The sequence below is a fragment of the Catharus ustulatus genome, chromosome Z (genome assembly GCF_009819885.2).
Source record: "Catharus ustulatus isolate bCatUst1 chromosome Z, bCatUst1.pri.v2, whole genome shotgun sequence".
NCBI lineage: Eukaryota > Metazoa > Chordata > Aves > Passeriformes > Turdidae > Catharus > Catharus ustulatus.
The window spans coordinates 67,225,279-67,238,399 of record NC_046262.2 but is presented as its reverse complement, the minus strand read 5'-3'; the positions used below and the strand labels follow the sequence as shown (position 1 = coordinate 67,238,399).

Genomic DNA, 13,121 nt, shown 5'->3' with positions numbered 1-13,121 from the left:
CTGAAGAAGTTTTACCTATATATAAAATGCTTTAGGAAAATCTAAGGACCATGGTTTTCAGTAACAGATTTAAGAGAGTTTGTACTTAGGGAGTAAAAATAGGTTAGAAAGTAGGATTTGAATTGGTATTTCAAAAGAGTTGTAATTGGAATAAATTATATAGGACCTTCAATTCTGAATACTCAGACTTCAATCATTAAAAGACCTGTTCTTGAGTACCCAAAAAGAGATAAAGGCCTGGATAGTTGTGTGAAAATGCAGATGGGGTATTCTTGAATGTGTGATTCAGCTAGACATAAGAGAATATGTTCAGCATCTCTGAGAGTCTGGCTTGAAGAAGTTATAAACATTCAAGTTCTGATGCTGTGATGCTACAGAAAGAGAACAGTGTCACTTACTTCATGTAATTTCATGTAATTTATATGTGATATTTTGTCTATTTAATCTTCAGAATAGTAATCATTAGGCAACAGCTTCCTCAAGTGTGTTAACCAAAGTGCTTTTCAACCACCAAATACACATATGGGGTTTGGTTTAAGTAGTACAGTAAATTCACGAATACAAGCCACACTGAGTATAAGCTGCATCTCTGGGTGTTGGCAAATATTTCGGTTTTTGTCCATAAATAAGCCACACCTGAATATAAGCCGCTCTGTCGTTCGCAGCGAGGACCCGCGTGCAACAAAGTTGCCAAATAGTAACAGAACGGCGGCATGGTGGGGTTTACCGGCTCAGCTAAGGCTGTGCAGGCTCGGCCCGCTAGGGGCTGCTGACGGGGCCAGGAAGCACAGCCTGGCGCTGCCGCTCAGCGGGGCCACTGGGGGCCAGCCGCCGCTGCCACTGGGCTCGATCACCACGGCCCGGCGCTGCCCCGTGGTGGCAGGCAGGGACCGAGCCCCCTCCGCTCCCGCGGCGGAGGGCGGGGATGGAGCCCCCCACCGCCTTCCCGAGCCACGGCAGTGGCGGCCCAGGTCCCCCGCCACCTCCCAGAGCTGCGGCAGGGGCAGCCCAGGTCCCCCTTCTCCTCCCCGAGCCATGACAATGGTGGTGCGGGGCCCCCCCATCTCTCCCCCGGGCTGTGGTAGGGAGCTCTCCCACCTCTCTTTTCCCGCCCCCCGTGCTGCCTGCAGGCAGCCAGGCTCCACCCGCGGTGCAACAGAGTAGCAATTTGTAACAATCGCAAAATGCCGACTTTGCAGCAGCTCGGCTCGGCACTCTGGCTGGCACTTCTGAGGTTGTAAATGTCAGAAAATTATTCACATATTAGCCGCTCCTGAGTATTAGCCGCATTTCTGGTTTAGGAGCAAAATCTTAGTCAAATTGGTGTGCGGGGCAGGGAGAGAGGCAGGAGAGCTCCCTCCTTCCCTCCTCTGCCGCAGCCCGGGGGAGAGACGGGGGGTCCCGTGCCGCCATCGCCGCGGCTCCCCCGTGCCGCCATCGCCATGGCTCGGGGAGGCGGCGGGGGCCCCGTGCCACCATCACCGTGGCTTGGGGAGGTGGTGGGGGGCTCCGTCCCTGCCCGCCTCCGTGGGAGCGGGGGTGGCTCCGTCCCTGCCTGCCACCACAGGGCAGCACCGGGCCAGGGCGAGTGAGCTCAGCGGCGGTGGCCAGCCCCAAGCGACCCCGCCGAGTGGCAGCGACGAGCTAGGCCACCTGGCCCTGTTGGCAGCCCCGAGCGGGCCGAACCTGCACAGCCCGAGCTGAGCCAGTAAACCACGCCATGCCGCAGTTCTGTTACTAATTGGCAACTTTGTTGCATGCAGGCCCTCGCTGCGAACGACAGAGCGGCTTATATTCAGGTGCGGCTTATTTATGGACAAAGAATGAAATGTTTGCCAACACCCAGAGATGCGACTTATAGTCCGTGCGGCTTGTATTCGTGAAATTACTGTAATTGTTGATTACAAAATTACAGGATGAACTATTTGATATTTATTTGACGTGTTTTCTACAACGCTTAAACACATGCAAGAGATCTTCCCATTTCTCTCCTCCTGAGCTAAAATACTGGGAGACAGTTTGGGCATTCGCCATCAAATTTCCCTCCAGAATGAAGCACCTAACTCATGCCTTTATAATTTACACCAATGGCTCACTTCTCTTTTACAAAAACAGTAAAGATTTAAGAGGAAACTCCCACTCTTTGCACAGTAGCTTAGTGCTTACTGATGAATACATGATGAGTATCACATTCTTTGGGGATATTCATCTAAAAAACTACTGAACCCCAGGTTGCATTAAAAATTATTATTTTCTTTCTCCTGTGGAAAATGTAGGATTTTGGGATTCTGAGAATGCAACCATGCAAATAGTTGTCAGTTATTAGACATAACTGGCTTGCCATTTTCTTAATCTTTCACTCACACATACACACACACATGTACACATGCACACACACATACGTTTTTCTTTGCCTGCCTCTTCCACCAACTATTGCTAACAGCTTTCCCAAGTGCATAAGACACAGTACTAATTAGATCTGGCAACAAATCTGGCAACTTCTTGTATTATAAACATTTCCTCTGTTCAACAGGAAAGAGTCAATCTGTATTTGAGTCAATATTAATTTCTTAATCGCTCTACAAATAAATAAATGCTTGCCACCAAACCCAAGGTTTTAGAAAAGTATTTTGCATTTTGCTTTGCAGATCTTTCCAGTAAATTGCAATTTTGCCTTCTTCCTCATCTAGTAGTAGAACAGTGGCAAGGGATGCTAACAGTTCTTTCGACTTGCACATTCCAATGATGGAGTGATTGCTAAAAACTCACCTTGATCCTAGGCCTGTGTGAGATTCCTAGTGGTTCTCTCTTTCAAAGGTTAGCAAGGTCAAAGTTTCCTTACTTTCCAAGATGAATTAATATGTATGATGAATATATATTAATACTTGGAGTAAAGGAATTTATCAGACCCAAAAACTGTTCTTTGATTAACATAAAACAGTATATGGTATCTCATGTATTAACAAGCAGGTGTAAAGTGATTTAAATAACATGAAATCTGATGCAAAATGAAAGTATCTACTGAGGTAGAATGGGCAAAAAATCAGACCGCAGATTTTACAATATATGGAAATATTTCACAGCATTTTTTTCAGGCAAGCTCTATACCAAATGTTTTTCTTAGTGTTTTGTGAACTGATTTATTTGAACAAAATTTGAGATAAAACATTAAAATAACTTGATCGGCAAAAAGGATTTTTTTTTTCGTTTGGAAAGAATGAGAGAGAAAAGGAAATTCAGAAACATAATGTTAACCAAGTGATACTGATTCAATGGTTTTATATGAGGTCCACTGGTCATAAAATTCTAGCAATTTTTGGCCTTTTCCATACCGCAGATTAGTCTGTGAAAGTTGATGCTTAAAGGGAAACATGGTAGCTGAAAGAAAATTATTCATTATTGAGCAATATTGGGTAAGTGGACAACTCAGACCACTAATTCTAGTTACACCAGGGGAAAAGTCTGGCACTGCCACCAAAAATACATATGAAATATTATTATACAAAATTGGTATATGAGATTCATTTCTCTATTGCAGAGAAGAAAAAAGAAAGTCTACGCATAAAGAAGTATCTTCACTACTGAGAACTTCCAGATGTACAGTAACTTCACAAATATAAGGCACATCGGAGTCTAAGGTGCACTTCTGGGTGTCGGCAAATTTCCGAACTTTGTCCGTGTATAAGGCGCACTGGCATATAAGGCACCCTTTTTTTTTTTGCAGTGAGGATTTTTGTGCTGCATGCAACAAAGTAACGAATTAGTAACGGAAGTGCGTGATCGCGGGGAATACTGGCTTGGCTCAGGGCTGGGTGGACTTGGCTCGGCACTGCCCCGGCGCCGGTGCATGTGGTTCAAAGGTGACTGATTCTATACACACATTTTAAATATTGAAATAATCTTGGTTATACAGAGCAGTGGAAACAGATTACTTGAATTGTTCCACAAGAAGAAGTTAGTCATCCAGTTCTGGGGACCTTGGGAGAATTTGAGTGAAACATTTCAGTGAAGATATGTGCAAAGGTTACCATCTTCAAAATCCTCTGCAACTGTTTTTGGCTGCTTTCAAACACATGAGCAGTACCAAGGAAATAAATGTGAGGTAAAACTAAAGAACTTCTGCCAGGTACAGTAATTTCACGAATATAAGCCACACCATTTTGACTAAAATTTTGGTCCAAACCTAGAAGTGTGGCATATAATCAGATGTGGCCAATATATGAACAAAGTTCAGAAATTTGCCAACCCAGAAGTACGAGCCCGCCGAGCAGTGGCAGGTACAGCCCAGCCCTGGGGAGGCGGCAGGGAGCAGTGGCAGGCACAGCCTGACCCCAGGGAGGCAGGGCGCAGCGGCGGCAGGCATTGCCCAGCCCCGGGGAGGCGGCAGAGAGCAGCGGCAGGCACAGTCTGGCCCCGAGGAGGCGGAAGGAAACAGCAGCAGGCACAGCCCTGCCCCAGGGAGGCAGCAGGGAGCGGCGGCAGGCACAGCCAGGCCCCGGGGAGGTGGGGTGGAGCAGCGGCAGGTACAGCCTGGCCCCAGGGAGGTGGGATAAAATGGCGGCAGGCATTGCTTGGCCCCAGGGAGGTAGCAGGGAGCAGTGGCAGGCATTGCCCGGCCCCATGGAGGCAGGGCAGAGTGGCGGCAGGCATTGCCCGGCCCAGGGGAGGCAGGGCGCAGTGGCAGCAGGCACAGCCCGGCCCCGGGGAGGCAACAGGGAGCAGCGGCGGGCACAGCCCGACCCTGGTGAGTCGGCAGGGAGCGGTGGCAGGCATGGCCCAGCTCTGGGGTCGCGGCACGGAGTGGTGGCAGGCATTGCCCAGCCCCAGGGAGGCGGCAGGGAGCAGCTGCAGGCATTGCCTGGCCCCAGGGAGGCAACAGGGAGTGGCGACAGGTGCAGCCCAGCCCCGGGGAGGCAACAGGGAGTGGTAGCGGGCACAGCCCGACCCCAGTGAGGCGGCAGGGAGTGGTGGCAGGCACAACTCAGCTCCGGGGTCGTGGTGTGGAGCAGCGGTAGGCATTGCCCAGCCCCAGGGAGGCGGCAGGGAGCGGCTGCAGGCATTACCCAGCCTCGGGGAGGTGGCAGGGAGCGGCGGCAGGCACAGCCCAGCCCCGGGGAGGCAGCAGGGAGTGGGGCCCCCCTGGCCCCGAGCCAGTAAACCCTATGATCCCGCGATTCTGTTACTAATTGCAAACTTGGTGAAAGTTGCACACAGATCCTCGCTGCGAACGGAAGTGCGGCTATTAATCTGGTGCAGCTTATATATGGACAAAGAACGAAATGTTGCCGACACCCAGAAGTGTGGCTTATACTCAGTGCAGCTTATAATCGTGAAATTACTTTAATCATCTCAGTGTGATCACTTACATACTTACCAGCAAAACCTTTGCAGGAATGTTTTCACTGAATTGTCTTTCAATCAATTTGTCTTCAACTTCTTTCTTGGCAAATCCCAATATTAGATCTGTGTCGAAGTGCTTATCAGACAAGCATCTCATGTAATCAACTTCATGTAATACCAACATTACCAATATTTCACAGAGCACTGTATATAGTTCTTTTATTTTCTAAATAAATTTGACCAAACACAATTACCTTATAATGGATTACAGTACATTCACAACTATAAAGCACACCCTTTTGACTAAAATTTTCCCCGGAACCCGGAAGTGCGCCATATAATCCGGTGCGCCTTATCTGATGTACAAAGTTCGGAAATTTGCGAACCCGGAAGTGCTAGCTGCAAACTGAGCCGAGAACCGCAGGCAGGGGAAGCCAGGAACCAGCACAGCCACTGACCGGGCAGAAGCAGGGGGAAGCGGCGCAGCCGTGGGTAAGCGCCAAGAAGCGCCTGGGGAAAGAGCCAAGAAGCGGTGAGAAAGCGTCCCAGGAAAGTGTTAAAAAGCGGCAAAAAAGTGGAGAAAAAATGCCATGAAAAATCACCACAGGAAAGCACCAAAAAGCAGCAAAAAAGCGCCCTGGGAAAACACCAAAAAACGGCAAAAAAGTGCCCTGGGAAAGCGGTGAAAAGCAGCGAAAAAGTACCGTGGGAAAGCATGGAAAAGCGGCGAAAAAGCGCTGTGAAAAAGCGGCGAAAAAGCATCCCGGGAAAGCATCAAAAAGCGGTGAAAAAGTGCTGCGGGAAAGCACTGAGAAGCCGCGCCGCCGCCAACCTGGGGGAAGCTGAGACGCAGTGCGGCCGCATGGTGGGAGCCAGGAGCCATGAGCTGTGCCAACCGGCGCCGGGGGTGAGCGGGAGTGCCAGGGCCCGCTGCACAGGGAGGACACCTGGGGCTGCGTTTAAAGGCTACACCGATCGTTGAAAATTGTTTGCAAATCGAGCACCTGCCAGTAATTCGTCACTTTGTTGCGTGCCACACTGCTCCTTGCTGCAAAATAATAGTGCGCCTTATAGTCCGGTGCGCCTTATATGATCAACAAAGTTGCGAAAGTTGCCGACTCCCAGGGGGTGCACCTTATAGTCCGGTGCACCTTATGGTCATGAAATTACTGTGATTATTGAAAATTACTTTTGCCAGGTCTTTTAGTCATTTCCCTTGTTAAACTGCATATTGGTCAAAACTAAACAAAACCCAACAAAAACTGATTCCTAAAATAAAATAAAATAAAATAAAATAAAATAAAACAATGAGGTGCATGGATAGACTTTACAACTATAATAACTGTGTTACAAATATGTTTGTAAGATTCAAAACAACTGAGATTTTTGTTCCCTCTCTGCTAATTGTGGCCTTTGTGATTGCATACTAAAACAGACATTGGATTTTCAGCAGCACAAATAATAAGTGTCTAGGGTAACAATACAGGATGTGATAAAAGGTATCTATTCTATCACCATCTGTTGAGGGTGGGGGCAGTGATCCTTATCTCTGTGGGAGATATTCTGCTAATGGTCCATGCATTGAAACCAGGTGGGACATTGTTCTTTATCTTTTCACAACCTATCCTTCTTCCAGGGAGTTATTTTCTGCTAATGGCCCGTTGAGTCCCACTGTGTGACTGATAAAATTACAGTAATTTCACAACTATAAAGTGCACCAGATTATGAGGTGCACCTCTGGGAGTCAGCAAATTTCCAAACTTTGTCCATATATAAGGTGCACTGGACTATAAGGTGCACTTTTTTTTTGCAACGAGGATCCACGTCACACACAACACAGTAATGAATTAGTAATGAAATCACATGATCGCGGGGTTTACTGACTCGGCTCGGGGCCTGGCAGGCTTCATCCCATTGGAAGTTGCTCCAACCAGGGGGAAGGGCCCAACATTTCTTACCAAGATAAAACAGAGGTTTTGGGACACTAAGGTAAGCCCCATTTTCCACTGGACTCAAGAGGGAAATGGAACTCCTCCACATCACCACTGGACCCCCGGGGGGAAACTGCACCTTCTACAGGACCACTGCTTCAACTGAATCACATCTGTCACTGCAAGAGGACTGCAACCATCATTTAATCGGACTGCTACCAACACCCTGCCTGACGAGGTGTCAGGTTGTACTCTGACTTTGTCAGGGTTTGGGGTTTGTTCCTTTGTAGTACTGTATTTCTATTTTAATTTCCCTAGTAAAGAACTGTTATTCCTAATTCCCATATTTTTGCCTGAGAGCCACTTGATTTCAAAATTATAATAATTTGGAGGGAGGGGGTTTACATTGTCCATTTCAAAGAGAGGCTTCTGCCTTTCTTAGCAGACACCTGTCCTCCAAACTAGGACAATAAGATACAACGCAAATGGAAAAACCAAACAAAATTTCTCAACTACTTTGCTAAAACTGTATAAACCCATTATCTCAGCATGAACTTAGGTATTGCATATGTCCTGTGGTGATCTTCTGCAAACCTGTTACTTTATTCAATTAAACTTTGTCTTATTGCCCCCTGAAATATTTTTAAATAAATAATTTATCTGTATCTATTTTGCCCTCTGAGTGAACTTTAATCTAAACCTATTTCTGTACATGAATACACACATTTCTGATGTTCCTGGCAGTGACCGTTAAAACCACACAGAAGTTATCATAACAAAGTGAATGTATTATTTAAAAAATTACATGCTAAAAATTCTGAAACCTTACTTTTAAAAAACAAATCAAGGATAAAATTTATTTAAAGAAATGAATTGTCTTGATTTTAATACCCAGGCAGATGGAGAAAAAATTGTCTGAGAAACTGAAATAGCTGATGCAAGATTCACATTCTTGGGAAATGGAGGTTTAAAAAAAGAGATAAAATGAAACCTTTTCCTCAGTTCACCTATAAATCTTTTTCACGGACAATTGAGGAACTACTAACAGCATCTTGTTGTCTAACTAAAAGAACCATTGATGATTTAGATGGACACTGTACTTTCAGTGTGCAGAAAGGTGTGGGTTTTTGGTGGTGATTGGAAGATAGAATAAAGCATCCTTCAAATATCCAACAAGAGTTAGCAGATGTTTAAATCTTCCTGCTGCTCAGTGACTTCCTCATAGGGATGTTTACCCCTTTTCCCTGATGGCATAGACCAGTTGAGTTATAATCGTGGTTATCTACGACTTTGAGGCCTCCAGGCTAGCTGTTAGCCACCACAGATAGGGGTGTTTGAATTATTTGCATTTTATTATAGCTTTTCTTTTATGTTCTATTAGACTCCCAAATCTTCAGATCAAGCTGATGCACATGAAGAGGTGGACAGTCCTCAAGGAAATATGATTCCCTGGAAAGGTTGCACTACTGGACTTGGTCATCTGTCTGGAAAGATTTTGGGGACATCAAAACACGGAAAAATGTGGTCTTTGGATAAGTGTAAACATTGTTAAGTTAGTGACTCACAGCAAGGGACTTCAGTGAAAACTGAAAAAGGAAAAAAAATTGTGTTTCATAGACTTTTTCTTTATTTAGTTAGCAGAATGAGCCTATATTTAGTCCACTTCAGATACCTTTCAGGTTTGAAATTCTTTGGTATCAGAAGAGATTGCACCTGGTCCTGGATACAGGCCTTACCTGTGCATATGAAGGATACAGTAATAGAATCACAGAACACTTTGGGCTGGGGGACATTTGAAAGTTCATCTTGTTCACTGGGCTGTCATGGGCAAGGACATATTTCTCTAGATCAGGTTGCTTCATCCACACCTTAACTTGAACACCTCCAGTGCTGTGGCATCAACAACTTCCAGTGGAAACTTGTTACAATGTCTCACCTTCCTCCTTGTAACCTTAAATCAAATCTAAATGTATCCTCTTTGAATTTAAAATCATTGTTCTCTCATTACAGGCCTTGGTAAAAAGTGTGTTTCCATCTTCCTTATAAGCCCACTTCAAGTATTGGAAGGGTGCAATAAATCTGCCCCAAGTCTCCTCCAGGCTGAACAATCCCAGCTATCTCAGTCTCTCTTCACAGGAGAGGTGCTTTTGCCCTCTGATCATTTTTGTGGTTCCCCTCTGAACCCTCTCTGTAATAAGTCCATATCCTTCCTGTGCTGGGATCCCAGGGCTGGAGGCAGCTCTGCAGGTGAGGTCTTACCAGACTGGTGCAGAGGGGAAGAATCCTCTCCGTCCCCTGCTGCCCACAGGGCTCTGGATGCAGCCCGGGACACAGTTGGCTGCCTGGGCTGGGAGTGCCCATGGCTGGCTCATGTCCAACTCTCACCTCCAGCACCCCCAAGTCCTTCTGGGCAGGGCTGCTCTCGATCTATTCAACCCCAGACTGGGCTGGCAAACACCTGTCTTTCAAATCAAGACACTCTGATTCCACATCAAACCCATATCTTTCCAGCTGAGAGGTAGGAATGTTGTAGGGAAGCATATCAAAGGCCTTAGAGATGTTTAGTGGGATCCACAGTTCTTATCCACTGATGTAGTCATTTAATAGTGGCTAGATGAGTCAAGCAATACAAATGTCAGAAGGTGGTCCACAACAAAACAACCAAACTAAACCCCTGGGATGAAAGACTGCAGTCATGTCTACCTCCAGATAATCTCAGAGGTTTATCACTTGAAGTCTTGAACTCCCTTCTGAAGTCAGATATTTATGCCTGGACTTTCTGCAATAACAATTCTGGCAACAAGTACCCTTTTGTAAGCATTTCTTAACATCTGTACCATTTACCTTTTGCCATTTCTTCTTTTGCAGAGGAAAATCAGAGCCCACAGGTTCCTTTCTGCCCCCACTTCCACTCTGCCTTTGCTTTCTGAATCTGACTGTGACAGAAACTCTTATTGGGCCTGACGGATGTGAAGACAATAGCACGCATTGGAGTCCGGACTCAAGTTCCCATTTTGTTTAGGGCATTGAAAAGCCTAGGAGAGTGAAAAGTCCTGGATATTTTTTCAAGCATTTTCTGAATAAGGAAACATACTTGCGTCTTGTTGCCTGATACAACAAGGATTTAGTTATTGAGCATTAAATTGGCAAGAAAACAAACAATTGACACTTTTTAGAATGAAGAAGAGAAAAATACTTCTAGGTCTTCTTTCATTATCAAGCAACTTCTCTCCTGGTTCTATGAACTGACATGAGAAAGAGCTGAAATAACATATCTGAACCTCTCCCTCTCATGTTCCTTCAGATTACTGTTCAGAGGACTAGTTTCCTCCTTGCATTTTGCAATCTCCCCACAGAGCTGATTGAATAAACCAGGTAAGAGGGGTGAATCTGAACACTGTGGAGAGACCTCCACATCCATGTCAGAGCTCCAGTTATGAATTATCTAGGGATAGCCGTATGCAGTGGGTGGCATATTTTAATAGGGTTTTAAACCATTTCATGTGCATTTGCAGCCATGCAAATTCTCTTCTGAGAGAAGGTATCTGACTGTCTGGCTTATATATTTCCTTTTCATTTACAGCTTCTTCTATTTCAGAGAAGCAAACAGTCTCTAAGAATAAGCACTGTTGTGAAAGGCCTTGGTGGAACTACAAGAGTCAAATAGTTTTTAAAGTGCTGTTAAAAGAAACATTAAAAAACAACCACTTAACACCCCAATCCCCAACAAACAAACAAACCAACAAAGACACAGAAACCCAAACAGACAAAAAAGCAAAAAGCCACCCCAAAACCTAAATAAAAACAACAACCACAAACACAACAAAAAACCCAAACAAAAACAAAAGAACTTTTCTATACCCAAAATGAGGGAAATTGATACTCTTTATGAGCTCTGTAGAAAAACAGACTGCCATAACTGGAAACTATGCATGTCAATTACACTTAATTGATTTTTTACATTGTTCATAGTTCTGTTAGGTTAGGCATTTAACAGAGGTTTTAAAACACTGCTGCACAGTATCATCTGAAGCTGTCTGAGTTTTATTTTCCAACCCTCCTGATTCAGGAAAGAAGTCTTCAGGATAATGTATTCTGCTTCAGAAAAGAGTCAGCATCTAATATAGACAGTGTAGGTAGTTATTATTTTTCTCTCTAGGAGATGACTTGCTTTGAGGTTGTGCTCACCTTAGCAAATATGAGGACTTCTGTACAGGAAAAACAAATTAATGCTGAGACACCACTGCCAGTCTCCGTGCCTTTCAGGCATTTACACAAGGTTTACCACAGGTCCCAACAGGTGCATTTCTAGAATACATGTGCCCTGTGGGATCATACATGTAGGCACAAGTTTTCATCTTGCCATTCACAGTGTGAACTAAAGCATGATAAAAGGAGACACTTAAGAGTTGGGTTTCAGAAGTTCACTCCTGCTAGGAACAAGATTGTACAGAAAAATGGAAGTTTCTTAAGAAGGCCGTTAATGGCTCATTGTCACCCTGTTACAGGCATTTGTTTTGCTCAAACATAGCTCCAATGTCTAAACCCTCTCTTTTTCTTTATTTACATTATATATACTCCCTCACCTAGTCCAAGTTAAAACCCACTAAAATGATAAGAGACAGAAAGGTGTTTGCACATTAAAGAAAGATCATTTTGGTCCTGTCATAAAATCATCAAAGAAATGTTACTAGGTTTTAAGTTTTAGTTTCAAAACCTTTATATATGTAACATAATTCGAATAGATCAAAATAGTTTGTATAGAAAATATTTTTTGTAAGTATTTCATACCAGTAAATTATTTTCTTTTGTTGCTATTTTTCTTACATGAGATTTTATGTCAAATTGTATGCACTGAGTACATAAAGTGCTACAGAAAAACAGCTGGCATTTCTTTCCTCTCACTTCTGTCATAAGAATCAGATCCCTGATTTCTCTCTGAGCCAGCTTCTAGCTGCAATTACTATGGCATTCTCTAAGTAAATGACAGACATTTAATAGTCTCCTGTGGAACAGGGTTCAAAACTAAGTTGGAAAGCAATAGGGCTTATCCTGACAATTTTTTGTTACTAAAACAACCCAAGCTCTGACCCTTTGGCATTATTCAAGAAGGGTATCTCAAAGAACCATCTTACAGACTTGGTGTGTTTCATCAGGGATTCAGGAATAGCTGGATCTGACTTGGGCTTGGGCTTGGGAAAGGAAATGCACATGGTGCGTGACTGGCAATACATTGAGTTCCACTGCTATGGCTCAGTTGTTTGCTACTGCTGTGTCTGCTGGTGTTTGTTGTAGAGCTAATAAGAAAAAAGCGACCTGCTGTGATTTATAGCTGTTTACGTATTACAGGATATAGATCCTGGTTTTAGTTTGGGCACAGGAATATTTCCTTCGAGCAAGTTTCACTGCCTTCACAAATTTAATACTGCATGTGTTAAATCAAAAATTTCAAACAATCCCCTAAGACAGACCTGTGAATACTTCTTAAGCCTTATTAGGCTTTGCTGTTGTTTAGAATTTCCCTTTAATTAGTTTTGAGACTGTATATTCTTTATCATTATCCCAAACAAGACAAAATGAGAAAGTTTAATGCACTTCATTTGTGTCATGAACTGAGTAATTTGTGAAAAGTTCTGTATGGTAGATCTTTCATTGACTTGCCATTTTCAATTTATTACTGTTCACATATTGTTATGTCTAATTCAGGATCCCATTGTATTTTGTGAATATATCTTTGATATAGAAATGCCCTTATATATTGAAAAGACAGAGTAACATTTTTAAAATTTATTCCCAATGCATACAAGTCAATGGGTTTTAATAGTTTGGTTTGGGTTTAAGTTTGTGTTT

The 13,121-nt window shown here is 44.0% G+C and overlaps 1 protein-coding gene across 4 annotated transcripts in view; it reads left to right on the top strand.

Moving 5' to 3' along the window:
* Window positions 1–11,026, top strand: part of ST8SIA4 (ST8 alpha-N-acetyl-neuraminide alpha-2,8-sialyltransferase 4) — a 105,696-nt gene extending 94,670 nt beyond the window's left edge. For 2 of the 4 annotated variants that reach the window (XM_042780176.1, XM_033085023.2), the window contains one exon: window positions 3,539–3,699. In XM_042780176.1, coding sequence (XP_042636110.1) covers window positions 3,539–3,620 — 82 coding nt within the window. In that variant the 3' untranslated portion in view covers window positions 3,621–3,699. Of the gene's footprint in view, window positions 1–3,538; window positions 3,700–8,652 lie in introns of those variants that run through there. The other 2 variants (XM_033085022.1, XM_042780177.1) reach the window with 2 other exon arrangements.
* Window positions 11,027–13,121: the final 2,095 nt, after the last annotated feature.